General features: G+C 38.2%; 2 protein-coding genes and 1 long non-coding RNA gene across 4 annotated transcripts; 1 reads left to right on the forward strand and 2 right to left on the reverse strand.

The window, feature by feature from the left end:
* Positions 1 to 538: 538 nt before the first annotated feature.
* LOC146304574 (uncharacterized) lies at positions 539 to 2,379 on the reverse strand. Its single transcript, XR_014769302.1, has 4 exons — positions 2,321 to 2,379; positions 2,155 to 2,203; positions 1,994 to 2,057; positions 539 to 711 (listed from the first exon to the last, which is right to left on the reverse strand). It is a non-coding gene; the product is annotated as an uncharacterized LOC146304574 (long non-coding RNA).
* A 4,950-nt stretch (positions 2,380 to 7,329) lies between these two features.
* Positions 7,330 to 11,099, reverse strand: LOC146304575 (high affinity choline transporter 1-like). 2 transcript variants are annotated; one of them, XM_084713576.1, is made up of 6 exons: positions 10,917 to 11,099; positions 10,361 to 10,516; positions 10,105 to 10,253; positions 9,875 to 10,018; positions 8,579 to 9,025; positions 7,330 to 8,053 (listed from the first exon to the last, which is right to left on the reverse strand). In XM_084713576.1, the coding sequence occupies exons 5-6, from the start codon at positions 8,816 to 8,818 to the stop codon at positions 7,544 to 7,546; spliced, it is 750 nt and encodes a 249-aa protein (XP_084569702.1). In that variant the 5' UTR covers positions 8,819 to 9,025; positions 9,875 to 10,018; positions 10,105 to 10,253; positions 10,361 to 10,516; positions 10,917 to 11,099; the 3' UTR covers positions 7,330 to 7,543. The 2 variants fall into 2 exon arrangements, with proteins under 2 accessions (XP_084569702.1, XP_084569703.1); XM_084713577.1 differs by lacking the exon at positions 7,330 to 8,053 and having other exon boundaries at positions 8,834 to 9,025.
* Positions 11,100 to 19,292: 8,193 nt separating this feature from the next.
* Positions 19,293 to 22,047, forward strand: LOC146304576 (high affinity choline transporter 1-like). The gene is made up of 4 exons (XM_084713648.1): positions 19,293 to 19,419; positions 20,267 to 20,420; positions 20,499 to 20,713; positions 21,239 to 22,047. Exons 1-4 carry the CDS (start codon positions 19,417 to 19,419, stop codon positions 21,746 to 21,748), a joined length of 882 nt encoding a protein of 293 aa, XP_084569774.1. The 5' UTR covers positions 19,293 to 19,416; the 3' UTR covers positions 21,749 to 22,047.
* Positions 22,048 to 23,118: the final 1,071 nt, after the last annotated feature.

Genomic DNA, 23,118 nt, shown 5'->3' on the forward strand with positions numbered 1-23,118 from the left:
AATGCCATTTTTAAAGAGCAGAGCTCATAATCTACTTTCACTTCTGACAGTACGACACCGGCCCGACCCGAGAGAAAAAGGTAAAGGATGAGGAGAAGAAGGAGGAACACGGTCAGCCATGTAAGTGCACAGTTAAAGAAGCAACCTCCTTTGACATAAGGCCATAACTGTTACTGTTCACAGTCTATTGATGTTAGTTCAGTTTTTGAATGTTTAAACTGAAATTCTGGCCATATTTTACATGTTGCTACTTTAACTTAGATGACACTCAATTTAAAATATTTTGTATACTTTCAATACAATTCCTTCAACATTTAACACAGCAGCTGGTAATATTGAGAATAAATATCTTACCAGAGAGAAGATTTCTGCTTTGCTGTCCAATCGTCCAAGATGTCCTCCAGTGAGGCTGCGTATCTGTAAGTGTGCGATAAATAAAAGTCTTAGAGGGATAGTTCAGATTACTGGAAGTGTGGTTGTATGAGATACTTACAATAGTCAGTGTATTTGTTGCAGAAGATGGCAGTGCAATGTGCACTGCATAGCTTCTGTGCTGGTACTCTTGCTGCTTCTCCACTGTAGGTTTAGTTATATTTTTATGTACAGTCAGCATGATCACTTAAAAGTGAACTAACCTGAAGTGTCTTCTATGGTTCCCACACACAGTGTTCACACCAGACCAGTGCATCTGCAGCCATCTATACAATCAAACTCAAAATAAATAAGGTCATAAGAATTTTGAGTTGCATTAATTTCAGTTGCAACATGTTGAACACATTCAAATCAAACTTGGTATATGAAATAAAAAGTGGACCATTATTCCATTTCATTTCCTTTGTCGGTTTAAAGGAGCAGCATCTAAAATATTGCCACCTATTGAAGGTAACTCCAGACAGAGGGGCAGAGATGTAAAGCAAAGTGGAGTGAGAAGGTGGCCGGACATCCGACAGTCAGCAGGGGGCCAGAATATTCTCACATCTAACATGATAGATTAAGATTTATTTGGTCGACCAAACTGGAGCTGATTTTGTTTTGTTTCTGCTAAATTTAAAGTGTGTTGTCTGAACAAGTTCATAAGATTTTCAATATCACACATCTAAAGACAATTTGTCAGAAGTCACAGAGTTTTAAGTCACAGATTAAAGTAGTGGTGCCCAACCCTGGTTCAAATGATCAGGCTGTTGTCAGGCTTCTGCAGAGGCTTGATGATGAGCTGATCATTTGAATCAGGTGTGTTGGAGCAGGGAAACATCTAAAACATGCAGGGCAGTGGGTCCCTGAGAACCAGGGTTGGGCACCACTGCATTAAGATTTTGCAAAGACTGGGCATCTTGTCTGGTCACTATTTTAAAGATAACAACTAAAATCCCAATATATTGATTCTGAATTTTCACTTTCCTATTGTTACTTTTTTGCTTTGTTTTTTTTTTGTTGTTGTTGTTTTCTTTTTTCTTTTCTTTATTTCCTCTTTCCTCCACTTTGATCCTACTAAATGCAAAATCAAAATCTAATCATAAATCATCCCTTAAATTTAAATTCTGGCCAGAGCTGCACAATATATCGTTTGAGCATCGTCATCACAGTGTAGGAGGCAAATGAACTAAATGTGTTCTCATCTAATTTTAAGGGTACCTGACACACACTGCGCACAATCAGTTTCTTAATCAGTTTGCCACAGCAGACCACACTCCTGCATATGGAGTGAGCACAAGATCAGTGCAGGTAAATTGTCCACAAGATGGCAGCAGTGCAGCATAACATAAAGTGCTATTCAAGTCATCTGGTGAAAATTCCTGTATTTTTTCATATTGCAATATATATCGCAGGGTTAAAAAAAATTGCAATGTCAGTTTTTTTCCAATATCGTGCAGCCCTAATTCTGGCCATAATTTACATGTTGCTCCTTTAACCAAAAAGCCACTCAATTTAAAATAAATTGTATGCACTCAATATTAAATATAGCAGTTGGTAATACTGAGAATGAATATCTTACCACAGAGAAGATGTCAGATCTCAGTTGCTCATCATCCAAGACGTCCCTCATTGAGGCCGTGTATCTACAAGTGTGAGACAAACATAAATTTTAAAGACATAGTTAGGATCATCACAAGTGCAGTTGTATGAGATACAATCAATAGTTAGAGTATTACTTACAGTGGATAGTGGTTGGCACACCCCCAGTTTGGAGAGGCCAAGTCATGTGCTGTTGTGGACAGAGTCAGCAGCAAAATGTATTTTAGACACTTTAAAAAGGGACACAGAAAAAATGGATCAATATCGGTCTAAGTGTATCATATTTAGAATATTTTCATTGCTTTACCTTGCCATCAAACAGTCATTATATAAGCCAAATATCTCTCTCTCCAAAACAGTCAGACTACATTTGGAAAAAATAAAAAAATAAAAAAACAGTGAAATGAATGTTGGCCCTTTAAAGTAGCATCCCAGATTCTCATCAACTCCATCAGATGCATACACAAACAGTTTTAGCTATTCCCTAAAGCTCCCTGTCTCACTACCTGGTTTAAAAAAGGCCGGACTACTGCTGAAGCACTGGTAATCTTTCTATTTTTCGACAGAGTCATTAAATAATGTTGCTATCACCAAATCACGACTATGCTGTACCCCTTCTAAATTAAAGCTAAATAGGAATTATGATTTAAAAATATATATGTGATTAGCATTAAGAGAACTCTGAGCAAAAAAAAAAAAAAAGACTTCTCACTACAACTATGCTGTGAAATTATAAAGATAAACAATAATTCCGATTCATTTGATTTTTTCAAGTTTTTCAACCTGTTTTTCCTTTTTTTTTTTTTTTTTTTTGTATTTTTAACATGTATATTTCTTTTTTTTTTACATGTTTTTTCAAAAGGAGAAAATGAAACTGATTTTTCATTGTGGGCTTGGGTCACAGAGAGGCATCAGTATTCAACTAAAATCAGACTGTTTCATAACAAGTTCAAAACTGCTTGTAGTTGCTTTAAATTTTGAAAAAAGTAAAAAAAAACAAAAAAAAAAACAAAAACAGAATAGTGACATTTAAAGCAATGTAAAGTCAAAGAGGAGTGTAAGGGGAATATAAATATATAATAATTCTCTGAGGAAAAATTAACTGCAAACCACACCAACAAATGGTCAAAGATCTAAATCAGTGTTCCTCAACCCTGGTCCTCAGGGACTCACTGCCCTGCATGTTAGATGTTTCCCTGCTCCAACACCTGATTCACATGATCAGCTCGTCAAGCCTCTGCAGAAGCCTGACAACAGCCTGATCATGTGAATCAGGTGTGTTGGAGCAGGGAAACATCTAACATGCAAGGCAGTGAGTCCCTGAGGACCAGGGTTGGGGAACACTGATTTATATACCATATGAATTCTTAGGAAAAATCCTACATAAGGGCCTCAACTATTGAAATTTCTTCTTAAAAGCCACTTATGCAGTTTTAACAAAGATTCACCAATGTTTTATGATGTCAGATCTGTCAGCACATTTGAGTGCTGTCATACTGTGGAAAATAATTTGTAATAGCATTTTCTTCAATTCCAAAGTTGTATTATTGGATATGATTTCAATTTCGAAATTATTTTTAGCATTTATAATATTTTTTATAATTATTTAATATTTTACAAAGCATTATGGTCTTTAAAATAAATAATTAATTTTACATTACAGTGTGGTTATTTATAGATTACAGACAATCGGGAGAAATGTACATGTCACAAAAATGCTAAATGTTATGTGAGCTAAAATTACTGTTCAAATTCATTTGAGTCATTGTAAATAATTCCACCCTGTTAGCCACATTTTTAAATAAAACAAAAATGTCACCGCTCTAAATAACAAACACATGTTCCACTCAGCTAATCTTGTTTCATTATTATTCAAAGGCACAAAGTTTAAGATGATGGAATAAGGGACAAATAAGGTTCACAAAAAAGCTAAGCACTGTTGAAAATTTATTCTATTAACAATTTAAAATACATATGTCAATGTCCTTAACACGCTGGAGCTCTCTCACAGACCATGTGTGAACGATACACCTGTAATTAAAATTATTTAAGCACTTGAGCTCTAGCTACTTGTACAAGTTACTTTAGGTTAACACACTGATAAGTCAGGAGTGACCCAAATGTGTATATTCTTCTGTGTTGTAAAATATAGTGAAGTACTGCCTTTTCACACTAAACTTTTGCCATCTGTTGAAATCTGAATCTAAAACATTTCATGTGTTACACAACAGCATTCAGCTAGACAATGTCCTACGAAACAGTTGTGACAAATGCAGTTCTAGTTTATTGAACGCTCTATGATCCGCCACTATTTCCTGATCTCTCATGAGATTTGCATGCATCGTTTCACTGCCCCCCTAACATCTCACATATTTTCAACCAAACCAGAGTTGGTGATTCATTTTTTTAAATTTTTTTTAGATCTAAATCCTGGACATAATCCTGCTCCTTTAATTTAAAATGTTTTGTATGTTGTGAAAATAAATATCTCACCTGAGAGAAGATGTCCTCTCTGTTGGTCTCATGGTCCAAGATGTCCTCTGTTGAAATGTGAGACAAATAAAAGTGTTAAAGGAACAGTTCATGTTGTTTACATGCTACTTATCCACAGTCAGTGTGTTACAGTAAACAGCAGTCGGCCCCAGATTGTAGAAGCAGAGAGAGATTTTTTTTATCCATTCATCTGTGAAATAGTTTCTCAATAAATCGATTAGTTGGTTGATCTATAAAACTGGGAAAAAAAAATCCCATCCATTGAAAAATAGAACAGCTGTTTTCACAAGTTTGGACCTTTTTTCAACTAGTGATCAATCTGGCAATCATTTGTCCCCTAATCAATTAATTATTGAAAATAAAATGTCTGAAAATGTTGATCAGAGTCCAAATTGTTGATCAAAGTCCATTTTTGTGAAATCAATATGTCATATTATTGTCCTATAATGACAGATTATCATAAAGGCAGTGGGGAAGAATGAGAACCAAGAAAACCCAAAAAAGTCACTAAGACCTTTGTTTTTTATGTTGTGTGTTAGAAGCTAAGTAACCATATCCCATGAGACTGTTTATTTGTTATTCTTGGGTACTGGTGCACACTCACACCTCTCTAACCTGTAATTCACACACAGCATGACTACCTTTATTTATTTATGTCTAAGGAAGTATGATAAATATTGTGGTATTTTTGGCGATATTATAGGAATTTAGGCATTATTATTCTTATTTAAATAATATATATATTAAAAATGATTGTTGTGTGAGACTTTTGATGTTTTTGTAAGTCTGTGGAATATTAATATCACTTCAATTCAAACTTTACCACAGACCTCAACCTCCAGATGTAAAACAATCATGAATTACAAGACAAGAAGCACAATAAAGAGGTGCCAGAATTTCGTGGGTCTAGGGTTCCCTTCTGTACACTAGTCACTTTCGCACTGTGCTCATCCACAGGTGCCGTTGATTACCTCTGATACTAACAACAGAGAAACTACAACAAAAACACATAAAACATCATATTCCTTCTTACAATAATTCATAATTTTCGTCTCGGGCCACTTGGGCGGTATGCCCGCTGTGCAGTTAGTTTATCAGCCTCAAACAGTCAATCAAACTGTACGCCCAGGTGTTGTTAGCTTAGCTGTTAGCTAGCTAGCAGCGGGGGCAGCGACCCTGTATGTTTGTGTTTGTGTTTGTGTTTGTGTTTGTGTGGCCGTTCAGCCTCAGACTCACCTCATAACTCATAACAAACTTCAGTACTTGTTGTTGTTTTCCTCTGGTCTTTCTCATTGTCGCTGTCGTCCCCAACACGTCTTCATGTAGCAGCTAACGCTACATAACTAATTATCCAATCAACCAGCAGTGTTTTCAACTGACGCAGATGCGTGTTCGAATCAGTTCGCCGACACTTAGCGAAGTCGCGCTGGGCGAGACAAGTGCGTCACCAGCCCAGGGGGAGGAGGGTATCTGGGTTTCTTCCCTAGTGGGCTCACATTTTCAGACAGAAATGTACTAACAGTTTGATTTTTGACTGAAATTGAGACTGGCAGAAATGAGAAAACTACGGAGCCCCTAAAGTGTCATGCAGAAAAAAATATATATATATCATGCGCACGAGATAGTAAAACGAGCGCACGAGATATGAAAACGTGTGCACGAGATACTTAAACGTGCACACGTTTAAGCTAAATCGTGCGCACGAGATACTAAAACGTGCGCTCGAGATATTAAAACGTATGCACGAGATGATAAAGGTCCTGATAAAGGCTATGAGAGGAAACCAGCAGAGCAACGGTCCTGGCCACAGACCACTGCAAACAACGGTCTCACACTGCCCCCCACTGACACAAAGCCGCCACTGCAGTTATCTACTTTGACCCAAATTCAGGTTACTTTCTCACAACATGAACATAGCATTTCCCAAACAAAACAAATAATACACAACAACAAAATGAATAACATTTTCGATTTAGTATCTCGTGCGCACGATATAGTTTTTTTTTTTTTCTTCATGACACTTTAGGGGCTCCGTAGTACACCACTTTGGTTTCCTTGTTTTGGTAAACAGAAACAAAAACAAGAATTTAGTTTGAATTCTCTTGCCGCCTTCAAAATAAGGGTATAATATCTTTAAATATGAAAGATTTATCAGTCTTCACTTGCACTAGAGAACACTATGATCTTTGAAAGTATTTAACTATGCTTATTATCAGGTTTTTAGGTGTTTAAGATTATTTTCAATATATTCAAGGCCTTTAAATTAGTTCAATTTAGATGCATTAATTAGAATTTTTTTTATATATATATTCACTGTATATCCTAGTTTTTAGCAATGTGTACAATAGTAGTTGATTTTACCATTAGCATCATATCTTTTTTTCAGAATTCAAAGAACAAGCTCAGTTTATCATTTGTCACATGAGTATTTCCCATGATAAATAATTGCCCATCCTTGATTTATCAGCTGTTTGCCAGATGATCTGGCTGCATCTTGCCCTACTTGAGTGGGTATGTACATAGCACAAAAAATAAAATAAATAACAAATGATTAAAAAAAAAATAATAGAAATCTAGGGGAAATACTGCAAGCAACATAAGGATCCTGGATCATCAAAACTTCCAACCAGTGCAAATTTGAGGTATTTGCACTTTTTTTGCATGAATATCAGCTTTGTGAGATTTAAAATGGGACATTTGAGGTAGTTTGGCAAGTAGAGCACTTAATTATCATGAGATATAATACAGAAGGCAATCCACCTATACAGATTTACATCTTAGAATTTTTTAATAAACAAGCATAGTTTCTAGACAGAAAACCACAACTACTTATTACTTTAAACATTGAGTTAAATGTTGAATATGGATCTTTTTATCCTAAATTTCTAAGTATGCTGGTCGCAATGTCCCACTTTAGAAATCCTTTGTTGCCATCTTAATAATGTTGAGTCATTAATAATAAAAAGGCACACCACCATAAAGCAGTAAGTATATTAAAAACACACAAAAACAGGTTTTAAAAAGATCATAAATTTATTTAGCATGTTGTATGAGTGTCATTTAGAGCATCAGTCTCTCTGGTGCCATTTGCTGGTGTCGGTGCCCCTTGTGATTTGACCTTGAACACGTCCCACCTCTCAGGAAGGATCCCCTTGTCAAACAGGACTGAAGCCACATATGAAAACATCAGAATAGAGAGCAGAGCAGACAGCATGCAGATGGTCTTGATGGGAGAGCGCTGAATATAAACACCATCCTCTACAATGTCACCTGGGAAACGGAGGGTCAAGGGGAGGCCTAACAACGGCTCCCCACACAGCAGTCTCATCACCACTGCAACAAGGTAGCCTGAGATCGCCCCGTAACCGTTGGAAACATCCGTGAAGAGGACACAGATCAGTTGGGGAAATATGATGGTGTAAGTCAGGTCTGAGCCCAGGATCCAGAACACCAAGATGCCGCGGCGCAGGTAGGTGAGAGAAGTTCCCACAAGTCCTGCAACCACTATGGAGATACGGATCACCCACTGCAGCTCTTTATCTGATGCCTAAAAATCAGAGAACACAATACCTGAGTGGAAATTAACACAGTCAGTGTTACCTTAAAGTTCCCATGAGGTATATGTCACCTATATGCCAATATCTGACCCAACAATGATTGGAAAAACAACTGAAAACAATTGATTACTCATCTCTTTATCCACTGATTTTGGTGGAACTGGATTATATTTTATGGAGAAAATACTTTCTCCTGTCCCCTCTGATGTCCTCTGGCCGTGCAGCTTTAATTCCCTGTGATTTAATTACAACGTTTCCTGAGGGACAGGTGATTTTAGCTTACTTACAGTAACTGTTAGCTGCCGTTAGTGGGCACCAGGACTGAACTCATCAGCCTCTCAATGAACACGACTGATGCTAAAGTAATTTAGTAACCTAGCTTGGTGAGTCGTGGTTCATCAAATGTCCCTCCATTGGTTTCAGAGCCTGTTTCCGTCCTGTTCTGCGTGTATTTCAGACTGAAAAGAGTCAGCTAATATGGCCGCTCTTCCGCCATGGACTCCTGTTTCTGATACCTGACTCCTGATGGTCTGGTAGATGTTGGTGACGAAGATGGTGGTTGCAGACAAGAGGAAAGAGTCAGCAGATGACATCACTGCCGCAGCAACTGCTCCGATGCCAAAAGCAGAAATATAGGCTGGGGTAAAATGGTGGAGGATGATGGGCAACACCATGGCCCCCTCCCCTCGCTCATATGGAGATGGAGAACCATATGAGGTGGAGTTCCAGACTGACACAAAAGAGCAAAAACACATCAAAGTTATGGCTGCGTTAACTAAAGTTTAATGTTGAAGACTCATAAATGTACCTGTTGAAGCTGCAACAGCGGCGATCAACACTGATGGAAGACCAGCGATGATGATTGCACCTGCAGCGATGAAACAGATGATTCTGGCTGTGGACGCAGAGCTGGAGGAGAGCGTCCTTTGGTGGAAATCCTGAACGGCCATATTGCCCACAGACTAGAAAAGGAAATTTGTTGACAATTATCAGAATGGCCCAAAATTTCCATTATAGTTGTACACACACACAATTATTGCTGATTGTTAGAACAGGGAGGAAGAAACTCTGCAGAAATTTAAGTTTTAGATATTCTTGTTGAACTTGAGACTTGTTTTAAACCTACCCAGCCCTTTATGTGGTGACCATGGATTGATTATGAGCCTCTCACAGTCAGGTAAAAGATTGTGACATAAATTCAGATGTGGGTTTGTGTTTGTTGTTGTTCTATTCTGGTCGTTTTATATCTTTTTGTGATCATTTCATGTCTCTTTATGGTTGTTTTTGGTCTATTTGTGGTACTCTTGCACCCCCTTGTGGTCATTTTGGGTCATTCCTTGTTTGTTTTGCTTCTTGTGGTGTTCATGTTGGGTCTTTTCATGGTTGTTTTTTGTCTTGTAGTGGTCATTTTGGATCTCTTTGCCTCTTTGTGGTTATTTTATGTTTTTTTGTTGTTGTTTTCTGTCCATTGTGGTTGTTTTGTGCCTATTTGCTTGTCAGTTAAGGCCTCATTTTGGATTCAATTTCAGTCCTTTTAATTTTACAACAGGAAATGTTAACCATCTCTTTAAACAGGTGCTCTGGATTACTGAACAGTTGGGCATTGCCCCAAAGGCTCATGGGGTTGTCGGTAACCCATCTATTCACTTTTTTTAAAAGACTGTGACTCTCATTGTGGAGGCTCCAAAAGTGAAAAAATTGCTCTTTAAAAAGTTGGATTTCTTATTTGTTTGAGAAATGCCTTACAGAAAACTTAGACAACTAAAATTGTTGAGAGGTCACAAACTAATATAACTTGTTATTCATCTTACCATCACAAGGAAATTATCAATCCATCTCCCGACTTCTTCGGACTCCAGCTGACCGAGCCAGGGGGCCTGATATGTGTGGTTGAGGGCTGTTTTAGTGATGTCGGTATAAACGTCACTTGCAAAAACAAAAGGGACACACAGCCACTGTGAAAAGAAGAAGGTGCTCTTATTAATTTCAGTCATTGCATTTAGAAATAAACATTCTTTAAGTTTAATTGTAGAAAACTCACCAAGCTAAAAAGAGCCAGTGATATCTGGATGACATCGGTGTAAGCAACTGAACTGAGACCTCCCAGAACAGTGTAGACGATTGCCACCGCAGCAGAGATCCAGACGCAAACACTGAAGGGCATATCCAAGATGACACTCATGGTCGCTCCTGTGACAACACAAAGCATATGTGCACACAACGCAAATATGAATGATAAATGAGACAAGTGAGTCAGAGTGACATGGTGAAATTTGAGTGTATTTGCACATTTGTACCTAAAGAAATCAACAATCCAGGAACCCAGATGATTTCAGCAATGACTGGAACGATGGCAAGAACTGCAGTCAGAGCTTTTCCGTACTTTCTCTCAAATGGATCCATCATGCTGATGTAGTTTTTCTCCCTCATTGGCTTTGCAAAGAACAGCCCACCTTCAAAAAATAAAAATAAAAAAAGAGAGAAAGACACATTTTTTTGGATGAAGATAAAACAGGAACTGATGATCCCCTGCCCCATTTCACGGTTTAAAAATCTGACTTTACATCTTGTGAAACTAGTTCTACTTAACTGACCTCCAGAGAAAAAACTCTTTTGTGTGATAGTCTCGATTTCTTTGTACTGCAAGATTATAATGGAAGAAGACAAGTAAATCATACAAACCAAATCCAAATGTAAGCAAGTTCTATTCGGCTGACAGCCTGAAAGAGGACTCTCTCATGTTACTCTGTCTGTACATCTTTAGCATCAATTTAAGTTTCCACATAATGTCCCATTTGGAACTCAAAATTTCTTACACAAACTAACTGAGATTTGTGCTCCAGAAATTCTTACCGATAATAAAGGAAATAGACACCTGCAGAGGAACAAGAGCCCAGATCAGACCTTGAGTGGGGTCGTACACCGACTCTGCAACACCGATGATAAAGGTACTGCCAACCCACGTGGCTGCAGCAGGAAATAAAAATACACACAGATGCAATAATTACTGTTGTAAAGCGTCTTTAAAGGAAACCATAGAGCAGACCTCAGAATGCTGTAACTGACCAATCAGCATCCAATATTTAACAAAGACATGCAATAAAAAGTGATATTGCAGTGATATTGCACCTCATCAAAATTAAAGATAACCATCCTACCATGCTGTATACACACCTTCTTCCCTGGTGGAGTGTCATTCCCAGGGACCGTGATTTTTTTGACTGGAAATGAGAGTGACAGAAGTGGGAAAACAACTTCGATTTGGCTTTAGAACCAAAATACAATCAATATAGAAATATATAACGTAATAAATTGTTTTTCCACTGTGCCGCCTTCAAAATAAGATTTTCCAACATCCTTCTTTGACAGCTAATTGTCAACCTCATCCAACTGTGAAAAATACATCACTTCTAAAAGACATCGGAGAAGATGGTATGAGATTTGTTATGGCCAAATTATTGCTTGGAGTAGTTGGGGATTGATAATAATAATAATAATAATAATAATAATAATAATAATAATAATAATAATAGTAGTACAGGATAAATGCTCCAAGCAATAACTTGGTCATAAGAGTTATGAATGTATTTGCAATAAAAGTCTGGCACAAAATTTTGAGTGTGCCTGATGCTCGCTGCCTAGTAGTATCCCCCCCATATTGCCAGCAGTATTAATAGCAGTAGATGTATCATTGAGGTTGTGTGTCTCTGAGTGTGCACATGCATGCGCTACCATACATGTTTGTGTGCATATGGCTGAGTTTGTCTATGTGCATGCACTGTCGTGCATGTTTGTACATATATGGGTGAGAGTGTGTGTCTGTACGTGCACGTGCTATCACGAGTTTGTATGTATATGGAACACAAACAGACAGTCATTTTAAACTGTTATGTTTAAGCCTCAAGTTGGTGAAATTGGCCAATTGCCTGTATGTACCAGCATACTGAAATCCAAATACTGAAAGGAACAAAAGAAAAAAAAATTAACCTGAAGCAGCTCAAGGTTTGCATTTATGAACAGTTGAAATAGACTGCAATCTAAAATATCAAAATTGGACACAGAAGACAAAGACAGACAGATAGAGCGACAGACAGAGGGAGAGAGAGAAAAACAGACAAACACACTGTCATTTTAAACTGTTAATAATTTTAAACCTTGAGCTGCTTCAGGTATAATTGTCTGTATATAAGGTTTTAACTACTAAGAACTCAGGCTGGTGAAACTGGCCAATCACCTGTGTGCAATAGAACAGTGAACTTTGAATACTGAGAGGACCAAACACTGTTGGTTATTCAGCCAATCGCCTGCGTGCAACAACACAGTCAATTTTAAATACTGCCCCCCATTAAAACATCTGAATGTGGAGCTAATGGGACATTTGGTTGGCCAAATTGTCCTTTATGTCCTCAGTGAGACAAAACTATAAATCCATTTGCTTCTGTGGTTACATGTCTGTGACCAGCATGACTTTTCCTACAATTGATGTATAAATTGTGTATGTGGAGAGAACATTGTGAGCAAGAAAGTGAGTTTAAGAGAAATTTTCAGATTATTTTACAGCTCCTCCCCACTCTAGTGATGACATCACCCACTCTAGCTCTAAGGACTGCACAATATAAACCTCAGGTTGATAAAATTGACCAATCACCTGTATGTTCCAGCACAGTGAAATCTGAATACTGAAAGAAAGAAAGAATTGAACCTGAAGCTGCTCAAGGTTTGTATTTATGAACAGTTGAAATAGACTGCAGTCTAAAATATCAAAATTGGACACAGAAGACAAAGACAACAGAGGGAGACAGAGAGAGAAACAGACAAACAGACTATCATTTTAAACTGTTAATAATTTCAAACCCGGAGCTGCTTCAGGTATAATTGTCTGTATATGAGGTTTTAACTACTAAGAACTCAGGCTGGTGAAACTGGCCAATCACCTGTGTGCAATAGAACAGTGAACTTTGAATACCGAGAAGACCAAACACTGTTGGTTATTCAGCCAATCGCCTGCGTGCAACGACACAGTCAATTTTAAATACTGCCCCCCAAAAAAACGTCTGAATGTGGAGCTAATGGGACATTTGGTTGGCCAAATTGTCCTTTATGTCCTCAGTGAGACAAAACTATAAATCCATTTGCTTCTGTGGTTACATGTCTGCGACCAGCATGACTTTTCCTACAATTGATGTATAATTTGTATATGTGGAGTAAACATTGTGAGCGAGAAAGTGAGTTTAAGAGAAGTTTTCAGATTATTTCACAGCTCCTCTCCACTCTAGTGATGACATGACTGCACACAATACAAGCCTCAGGTTGGTGAAAATTGGCCAATCACCTGTATGTTCCAGCACAGTGAAATCTGAATACTGAAAGGAACAAAAGAAAAAAAAATAATCTGAAGCAGCTCAAGGTTTGTATTTATGAACAGTTGAAATAGACTGCAGTCTAAAATAGAAGACAAGAACAGACAGCGCCACAGACAGAGGGAGAGAGAGAGAAACAGACAAACAGACAGTCATTTTAAACTGATAATAATTTTAAACCTTGAGTTGCTTCAGGTGTCATTGTCTGTATATGAGGTTTTAACTACTAAGAACTCAGGTGGGTGAAATTAGCCAATCGCCTGTGTGCAATAGAACAGTGAACTTTGAATACTGAAGAAGACCAAACACTGTTGGTTATTCAGCCAATCGCCTGCGTGCAACGACACAGTCAATTTTAAATACTGCCCCCCAAAAAAACGTCTGAATGTGGAGCTAATGGGACATTTGGTTGGCCAAATTGTCCTTTATGTCCTCAGTGAGCCAAAACTATAAATCCATTTGCTTCTGTGGTTACATGTCTGTGACCAGCATGACTTTTCCTACAATTGATGTATAAATTGTGTATGTGGAGAGAACATTGTGAGCAAGAAAGTGAGTTTAAGAGAAATTTTCAGATTATTTTACAGCTCCTCTCCACTCTAGTGATGACATGACTGCACACAATACAAGCCTCAGGTTGGTGAAATTAGTCAATCACCTGTGTGTAACACAACAGTGAAATTTGAATACTGAGAAGACCTAACACTGTTGGTTATTCAGCCAATCACCTGCGTGCAACGACACAGTCAACTTTAAATACTGCCCCCCAAAAAAACGTCTGAATGTGGAGCTAATGGGACATTTGGTTGGCCAAATTGTCCTTTATGTCCTCAGTGAGCCAAAACTATAAATCCATTTGCTTCTGTGGTTACATGTCTGCGACCAGCATGACTTTTCCTACAATTGATGTATAAATTGTGTATGTGGAGTGAACATTGTGAGTGAGAAAGTGAGTTTAAGAGAAATTTTCAGATTATTTTACAGCTCCTCTCCACTCTAGTGATGACATCACCCACTCTAGCTCTAACGACTGCACAATATAAACCTTTTGTAGTTTTCCTGTGATTTTCACCTCTACTTGAATAAAGAAGTTGAATCACTATTTCTACTTTTGCTAGTCTTTTTTTTTTTACACAAGTTTTTCTGCTTGAGTACAGACTTTGTCTACTTTTGCCACCTCTGGTTATGATTCACTGAAGTTAGTCACAATATGAGATGGATAAATCCCCATTTGTTAGCATCTGTTCGGTTGCCGCGTTGGAGTGTTCAATGTCTGCTTGTAAACAAATGAAAAATACTACTTATTGTTTCCTTATTACAATACCTTTACACTATTCTGTGTATCTTATAGAAAACTGAGAAAAAACTTTGCATACATCTAGAAGAAAACTTACGCTGTACTCTAAAAACATTCATTCAAAAGCTTCAGTGTTTTATGGTCTGTTGCCTGACATGGACATGATTACTTGCCAAGAGTGGAGGTGTGGGAATTTGGTGACACTGGGAAACATAAAAGGTGCAGACACATAACTGATGGCAGCTTACAAATCTATCTCAAGCTGGAACAATTATGTCCATCCAATTTATAGAGCGTGGGCAATATGGGCATTCAGGATTTCCATCAAAGGACGCTCTCCTCCAGCTCCACGTCCACAGCCAGAATCATCTGTTTCTTCGCAGCAGGAGTCGTCATCATCGCTGGAATCCCATCTGTGCTGATTGGAGCTGTTGCAGCCTCAACAAGTAATCTTGACTGTTGGGAATCTGTCACGGCATGTCAAGTCAAATGTTGTGCAGTGTTCAAAAATAACAAACCCAGCATTTATTGTCTGTTTTTTTCAGACTGGACCTCCACCTCATATGGTTCTCCCTCTCCATATGAGCGAGGGGAGGGGGCCATGGTGTTGGCCATCATCCTTGAGCATTTCACCCCAACCTACGTTTTTGCTTTTGGCATCGGAGCAATTGCTGCGGCTGTGATGTCATCTGCTGACTCTTACCTCTTGTCTGCAACCACCATCTTCACCACCAACATCTACCAGACCATCAGGAGTCAGGTACAGTACAAGTAGAAGTGTTTTTGCTCGTTCATATCTCATCAACTTTTCACGAAAGTAAGCATGTATTGACTGCTCCAAATATTACATATGCATAAGCTACTTTGCATATTTTTTTTTCTGTAGATATAGATTGACGAAGTCCCTCCCCTTCCAGTGTCCCCCATGGCACTTTATTTTGAAAAATATTTATGGTAGTCAATGGAAGACTGTTTGAATTTTTCCATCTGGTGTTTTTTTAAATTTATATCACCACAAACAGCTTTCTGTTTTAGAAGCTAAGAATAAAACTAGTAAAGTAAACATCACTAACAGCCCGTCACCTTGAAACATTTCACCTTGTTCCTCAGGCGAGGTCTTAAGGTGAAATCATTTTGAGAACTGTAGATATTTGAAAGGAGAATCTATCTATCAGGTTTTTTTGTGAGTAGAAAACACAACGTTACAAGCATGACTTTTGTGTGTGTATTCTTTCGAATTACATATCTTCTCAGACTTAGACTAACTGAGATGAAGTTTTTTTTTCCCAAAATAGCTCTAATTTAGAGTTTAGCAATCCATCTTTAAAATTAAACAGAGCTAATCTCAGTTGTAAAGTCACTATACTGTTGATTTAAGCCACCGATATGTTTATTTGAAGAGAGACAGTGTGTCCGTTTGAATTAGTGTAGGCCTCCCAAAGCCTTAGCCTTACCTTAAAATTGGAAAATTCCCTAACAGTAAACAGTAAAGTAAAGCTCCACCTGGCTTCAGTTCACCCACAAAGAAGAAGAAGCAGCTGTGACGCACATTTCCAGTAAAGGCACATCGGCCGTCCTGGATTTATGACTGTGCTACCCTGTCAAATTTTGCACACTATATTACATGACAGTGCACTAACAGAATTATCTGAATTCAGACACAACTATTGTTTGCTAGCTAGCTAAAAAGTACTAGAAGATCATGATATTTTCTGCTCGCCCGCTAACTTAACTGTTACTTGCTGTTGTTTGCTCACTAAAGGTTTGCTGATCTGCTTAATTTTAAATCTGGACTTCTCGAACTAGTTTTACTAAAGCCTAAATTAGAGCTATTTTAGATAAAAACAAATTCTTAGTTGGTGCAAATAAATAAATAAATAAATAAATAGGTTTAAATTTAGGAGTGGGTCTATAATGGACAGATATTCCACTGAGGATTAAATACTCACTCAAATATTCTCAACTCAAGACTGTGTGGGGAGCCATTTTTGGGCCTCCCTGCAGTCTTGCATTTCCCAGGCGGCATTGTAGAGGATGGCGTTTATATTCAGCGCTCTCCCATCAAGACCATCTGCATGCTGTCTGCTCTGCTCTCTATTCTGATGTTTTCATATGTGGCTTCAGTCCTGTTTGACAAGGGGATCCTTCCTGAGAGGTGGGACGTGTTCAAGGTCAAATCACAAGGGGCACCGACACCAGTAGTGGAGAGTAATGAGACTGAAGTTAAACTGGCCTCTGAACCAATGCTGGATACAAAATGCTGAGTTTTTCAGATTGCAACCTATTTTTCAAGTCTTTCCTGACCTTCTACATTAATCAATTAGTTGTTTGGGTCACAAAATAGTGAAAAATATGCAGCTCAGATTTCACTGACATCTAAGTTTAAACTTCCCAGTTTGCTGTGTGGAAACTCTGAAGAGTGTGACTCATTAAACGCCAAATTAACACCAAATTATTTTTCAGTCCACACTGGCAACTCTGACTCTGTCTGCTCGTGTTTGTAACGTGGCCTGTTTTTCCATGCAACACAGGTGAGATTTTGGCGTAGTCTTTGGCGTGCCTTGGGCACAAAAAATTTGGAAACCACTGTTCCAGAGAGACAAATTAACCGTTTTTGTGGTAGTTGCCACCACAGCAGCTGTCTCCAAGATCATGTTTTTACATGATCACACACACAATTGTGTTTCCGTCACTTCAGGAAACATTACATTGACTTACATGAATTTCTCAGACTTACTCTAACTCTTACTCGTACATTAACCTCACACTAACCCATGTATTCACACGAGAATCTATTTCGCTAGACTTAAGGTTATCCATTCATATCCGCACCAAAAGTGGTCCAGCCAATCAGCGTCCCAAGAAGCGACTTGTCTCGAAAAAAACAATGGCGGCTCCTGAAGAGGTTAGCGTAGACACTGTGATAGCATCATTTATATAGAAAATTAAAAAAGTATTTCTTCATTGAAAGAAGAGCAAAGAACGACACTGGAGGCTTTTTCGATGTAAAAGATGTTTTGATCTGATGGTTGAAATTAGCCCGTATTAGTTGTGATAGACAGATGGTTCAAGTGTTTTTTTTGAAAGTGCCTGCCCTTTTCCTAACAGTTTATTCAGATGACTTCCCAGATTGCTCTGCGTAGGCTGGTCACAAAGTCTCATCATTATTATGGTCTTCGATACATCCATCACTCCATAAAACTCAAATGTGCTGTGTTGCAGTTTTCAGGATTAAAGCAGTGTTCTCTTTTTTTTTTTTTCCCTTTTTTAGTTCACTGGAATAGGTTCTATTTTCATTTTATTTGACTTTAAAATGATGACCTTAGTTTACTTTAGTTGAGGCCTTTCAAGTACAAGGCACAAGGACACCCTAAACCTAAAACCCTAAAAAAAAATCCTCTTGTACTTAGAATAATGTCACATGTAAAATACCTGAAAAAAACAAATTAACTGCAGTAATTCAAATGCAAATGTGTGTGCAAATGTGTCCCACTGCCAATTGCGGCAAGTACACATTGTTACCTATTTTTTGGGCTGCAGCAGCAGGCACCGCAATAAAAATATTCTAGTTACACGTGATTTCCATGAAAGTTCATTTGCCCAGCAGCCAAACCGTCTGCATGTGATGCAAGAAGCTAAAAGGCTGGGGCTCACTGGGGCTGAGGAATTAGTGAACCTTCAGACAGTACAGGGTCAGTGTTCATGATCCACCATGGCTCTCAGTATACCAGGTCTGATGATGATGCTGGCGTTTTACGTGCTGGTGTTGGGAATCGGCACCTGGGCGTCTGTAAAATCGAAGAAGATGGAGAAAACTACACACAGTAGTCGTATAGAAATTGCCTTTTTGGCTAACCGGAGGGTCAACTTGGTAGTGGGAGCGTTTACAATGACAGGTGAGTTTCTGTCTGTTTTCCTCATATTCATTGTGCAGAAAGAACTACACTGAATGAATATTAATGCAACTAGCAGGCTTTTTTTATGCAGAATCAACTCACTCTCAAACATTAAATTTGATATTATATATATAAACTCTTAAAATAACGAGTATCCAAGAATAATGAGAAACTTTCTCAAATTAGTCTCCCAAAATAATGACTTTTATAATGACTTTACCAAAGTAATGAAAAATTATCTCAAATTAAAATAAAAACTTGGTATCTCAAAATAATGATGTAGTATTGCAAAATAATGAGAAAATTCTCTAAGTAATGACTTATGAGGTCAAATAATGAGCTTGTATCTCAAAAAATGTTTTTTTTTCCCCTTCAAAATAAAACTTGAAACTTTTTCAAAACTAACTCATTTTGACAAAATTTCTCATTATAGTGACCTACAGGATCTTGTTTTTCATCACATTGGCAGAATTAGGTTGAGTTTTGGAGAAGGTGTGTATACAGCATGGTAGGATGGTTATCTTTAATTTGGATGAGGTGCAATATCACTGCAATATCACTTTTTATTGCATGTCTTGAATGTTTATTTCTAAATGCAATGACTGCACTTGCGTCTTTTAGGAATTGAAATTAATAAGAGCACCTTCTTCTTTTCACAGTGGCTGTGTGTCCCTTTTGTTTTTGCAAGTGACGTTTATACCGACATCACTAAAACAGCCCTCAACCACACATATCAGGCCCCCTGGCTCGGTCAGCTGGAGTCCGAAGAAGTCGGGAGATGGATTGATAATTTCCTTGTGATGGTAAGATGAATAACAAGTTATATTAGTTTGTGACCTCTCAACAATTTTAGTTGTCTAAGTTTTCTCTAAGGCATTTCTCAAACAAATAAGAAATCCAACTTTTTAAAGAGCAATTTTTTCACTTTTGGAGCCTCCACAATGAGAGTCAGAGTCTTTTAAAAAAGTGAATAGATGGATTACCGACAACCCCATGAGCCTTTGGGGCTATGCCCAACTGTTCAGTAATCCAGAGCACCTGTTTAAAGAGATGGTTAACATTTCCTGTTGTAAAATTAAAAGGACTGAAATTGAATCCAAAATGAGGCCTTAACTGACAAGCAAATAGGCACAAAACAACCACAATGGACAGAAAACAACAACAAAAAAACATAAAATAACCACAAAGAGGCAAAGAGATCCAAAATGACCACTACAAGACAAAAAACAACCATGAAAAGACCCAACATGAACACCACAAGAAGCAAAACAAACAAGGAATGACCCAAAATGACCACAAGGGGGTGCAAGAGTACCACAAATAGACCAAAAACAACCATAAAGAGACATGAAATGATCACAAAAAGATATAAAACGACCAGAATAGAACAACAACAAACACAAACCACATCTGAATTTATGTCACAATCTTTTACCTGACTGTGAGAGGCTCATAATCAATCCATGGTCACCACATAAAGGGCTGGGTAGGTTTAAAACAAGTCTCAAGTTCAACAAGAATATCTAAAACTTAAATTTCTGCAGAGCTTCTTCCTCCCTGTTCTAACAATCAGCAATAATTGTGTGTGTGTACAACTATAATGGAAATTTTGGGCCATTCTGATAATTGTCAACAAATTTGCTTTTCTAGTCTGTGGGCAATATGGCCGTTCAGGATTTCCACCAAAGGACGCTCTCCTCCAGCTCTGCGTCCACAGCCAGAATCATCTGTTTCATCGCTGCAGGTGCAATCATCATCGCTGGTCTTCCATCAGTGTTGATCGCCGCTGTTGCAGCTTCAACAGGTACATTTATGAGTCTTCAACATTGAACTTTAGTCAACGCAGCCATAACTTTAATGTGTTTTTGCTCTTTTGTGTCAGACTGGAACTCCACCTCATATGGTTCTCCATCTCCATATGAGCGAGGGGAGGGGGCCATGGTGTTGCCCATCATCCTCCACCATTTTACCCCAGCCTATATTTCTGCTTTTGGCATCGGAGCAGTTGCTGCGGCAGTGATGTCATCTGCTGACTCTTTCCTCTTGTCTGCAACCACCATCTTCGTCACCAACATCTACCAGACCATCAGGAGTCAGGTATCAGAAACAGGAGTCCATGGCGGAAGAGCGGCCATATTAGCTGACTCTTTTCAGTCTGAAATACAGGCAGAACAGGACGGAAACAGGCTCTGAAACCAATGGAGGGACATTTGATGAACCACGACTCACCAAGCTAGGTTACTAAATTACTTTAGCATCAGTCGTGTTCATTGAGAGGCTGATGAGTTCAGTCCTGGTGCCCACTAACGGCAGCTAACAGTTACTGTAAGTAAGCTAAAATCACCTGTCCCTCAGGAAATGTTGTAATTAAATCACAGGGAATTAAAGCTGCACGGCCAGAGGACATCAGAGGGGACAGGAGAAAGTATTTTCTCCATAAAATATAATCCAGTTCCACCAAAATCAGTGGATAAAGAGATGAGTAATCAATTGTTTTCAGTTGTTTTTCCAATCATTGTTGGGTCAGATATTGGCATATAGGTGACATTTACCTCATGGGAACTTTAAGGTAACACTGACTGTGTTAATTTCCACTCAGGTATTGTGTTCTCTGATTTTTAGGCATCAGATAAAGAGCTGCAGTGGGTGATCCGTATCTCCATAGTGGTTGCAGGACTTGTGGGAACTTCTCTCACCTACCTGCGCGGCGGCATCTTGGTGTTCTGGATCCTGGGCTCAGACCTGACTTACACCATCATATTTCCCCAACTGATCTGCGTCCTCTTCACAGATGTGTCCAACGGTTACGGGGCGATCTCAGGCTACCTTGTTGCAGTGGTGATGAGACTGCTGTGTGGGGAGCCGTTGTTAGGCCTCCCCTTGACCCTCCGTTTCCCAGGTGACATTGTAGAGGATGGAGTTTATATTCAGCGCTCTCCCATCAAGACCATCTGCATGCTGTCTGCTCTGCTCTCTATTCTGATGTTTTCATATGTGGCTTCAGTCCTGTTTGACAAGGGGATCCTTCCTGAGAGGTGGGACGTGTTCAAGGTCAAATCACAAGGGGCACCGACACCAGCAAATGGCACCAGAGAGACTGATGCTCTAAATGACACTCATACAACATGCTAAATAAATTTATGATCTTTTTAAAACCTGTTTTTGTGTGTTTTTAATATACTTACTGCTTTATGGTGGTGTGCCTTTTTATTATTAATGACTCAACATTATTAAGATGGCAACAAAGGATTTCTAAAGTGGGACATTGCGACCAGCATACTTAGAAATTTAGGATAAAAAGATCCATATTCAACATTTAACTCAATGTTTAAAGTAATAAGTAGTTGTGGTTTTCTGTCTAGAAACTATGCTTGTTTATTAAAAATTCTAATATGTAAATCTGTATAGGTGGATTGCCTTCTGTATTATATCTCATGATAATTAAGTGCTCTACTTGCCAAACTACCTCAAATGTCCCATTTTAAATCTCACAAAGCTGATATTCATGCAAAAAAAGTGCAAATACCTCAAATTTGCACTGGTTGGAAGTTTTGATGATCCAGGATCCTTATGTTGCTTGCAGTATTTCCCCTAGATTTCTATTATTTTTTTTTTAATCATTTGTTATTTATTTTATTTTTTGTGCTATGTACATACCCACTCAAGTAGGGCAAGATGCAGCCAGATCATCTGGCAAACAGCTGATAAATCAAGGATGGGCAATTATTTATCATGGGAAATACTCATGTGACAAATGATAAACTGAGCTTGTTCTTTGAATTCTGAAAAAAAGATATGATGCTAATGGTAAAATCAACTACTATTGTACACATTGCTAAAAACTAGGATATACAGTGAATATATATATATAAAAAATTCTAATTAATGCATCTAAATTGAACTAATTTAAAGGCCTTGAATATATTGAAAATAATCTTAAACACCTAAAAACCTGATAATAAGCATAGTTAAATACTTTCAAAGATCATAGTGTTCTCTAGTGCAAGTGAAGACTGATAAATCTTTCATATTTAAAGATATTATACCCTTATTTTGAAGGCGGCAAGAGAATTCAAACTAAATTCTTGTTTTTGTTTCTGTTTACCAAAACAAGGAAACCAAAGTGGTGTACTACGGAGCCCCTAAAGTGTCATGAAGAAAAAAAAAAAAACTATATCGTGCGCACGAGATACTAAATCGAAAAATGTTATTCATTTTGTTGTTGTGTATTATTTGTTTTGTTTGGGAAATGCTATGTTCATGTTGTGAGAAAGTAACCTGAATTTGGGTCAAAGTAGATAACTGCAGTGGCGGCTTTGTGTCAGTGGGTGGCAGTGTGAGACCGTTGTTTGCAGTGGTCTGTGGCCAGGACCGTTGCTCTGCTGGTTTCCTCTCATAGCCTTTATCAGGACCTTTATCATCTCGTGCATACGTTTTAATATCTCGAGCGCACGTTTTAGTATCTCGTGCGCACGATTTAGCTTAAACGTGTGCACGTTTAA

The sequence above is a fragment of the Lutjanus erythropterus genome, chromosome 24 (genome assembly GCF_056507025.1).
Source record: "Lutjanus erythropterus isolate fLutEry1 chromosome 24, fLutEry1.hap2, whole genome shotgun sequence".
Lineage (NCBI taxonomy): Eukaryota > Metazoa > Chordata > Actinopteri > Lutjaniformes > Lutjanidae > Lutjanus > Lutjanus erythropterus.

What these genes read in the sequence shown, in the direction of transcription:
- LOC146304576 (XM_084713648.1), top strand. An exon ending in CGCTGTTGCAGCTTCAACAG is followed by an intron (nt 20,421 to 20,498) that starts GTACATTTATGA and finishes CTTTTGTGTCAG; the next exon opens with ACTGGAACTCCACCTCATAT. An exon ending in ACCAGACCATCAGGAGTCAG is followed by an intron (nt 20,714 to 21,238) that starts GTATCAGAAACA and finishes TCTGATTTTTAG; the next exon opens with GCATCAGATAAAGAGCTGCA.
- LOC146304575 (XM_084713576.1), bottom strand. Translation starts at nt 8,818, where the DNA reads ATGTGTTTTTGCTCTTTTGTGTCAGTCTGGAACTCCACCTCATATGGT. An exon ending in ACCAGACCATCAGGAGTCAG is followed by an intron (nt 8,054 to 8,578) that starts GTATCAGAAACA and finishes TCTGATTTTTAG; the next exon opens with GCATCAGATAAAGAGCTGCA.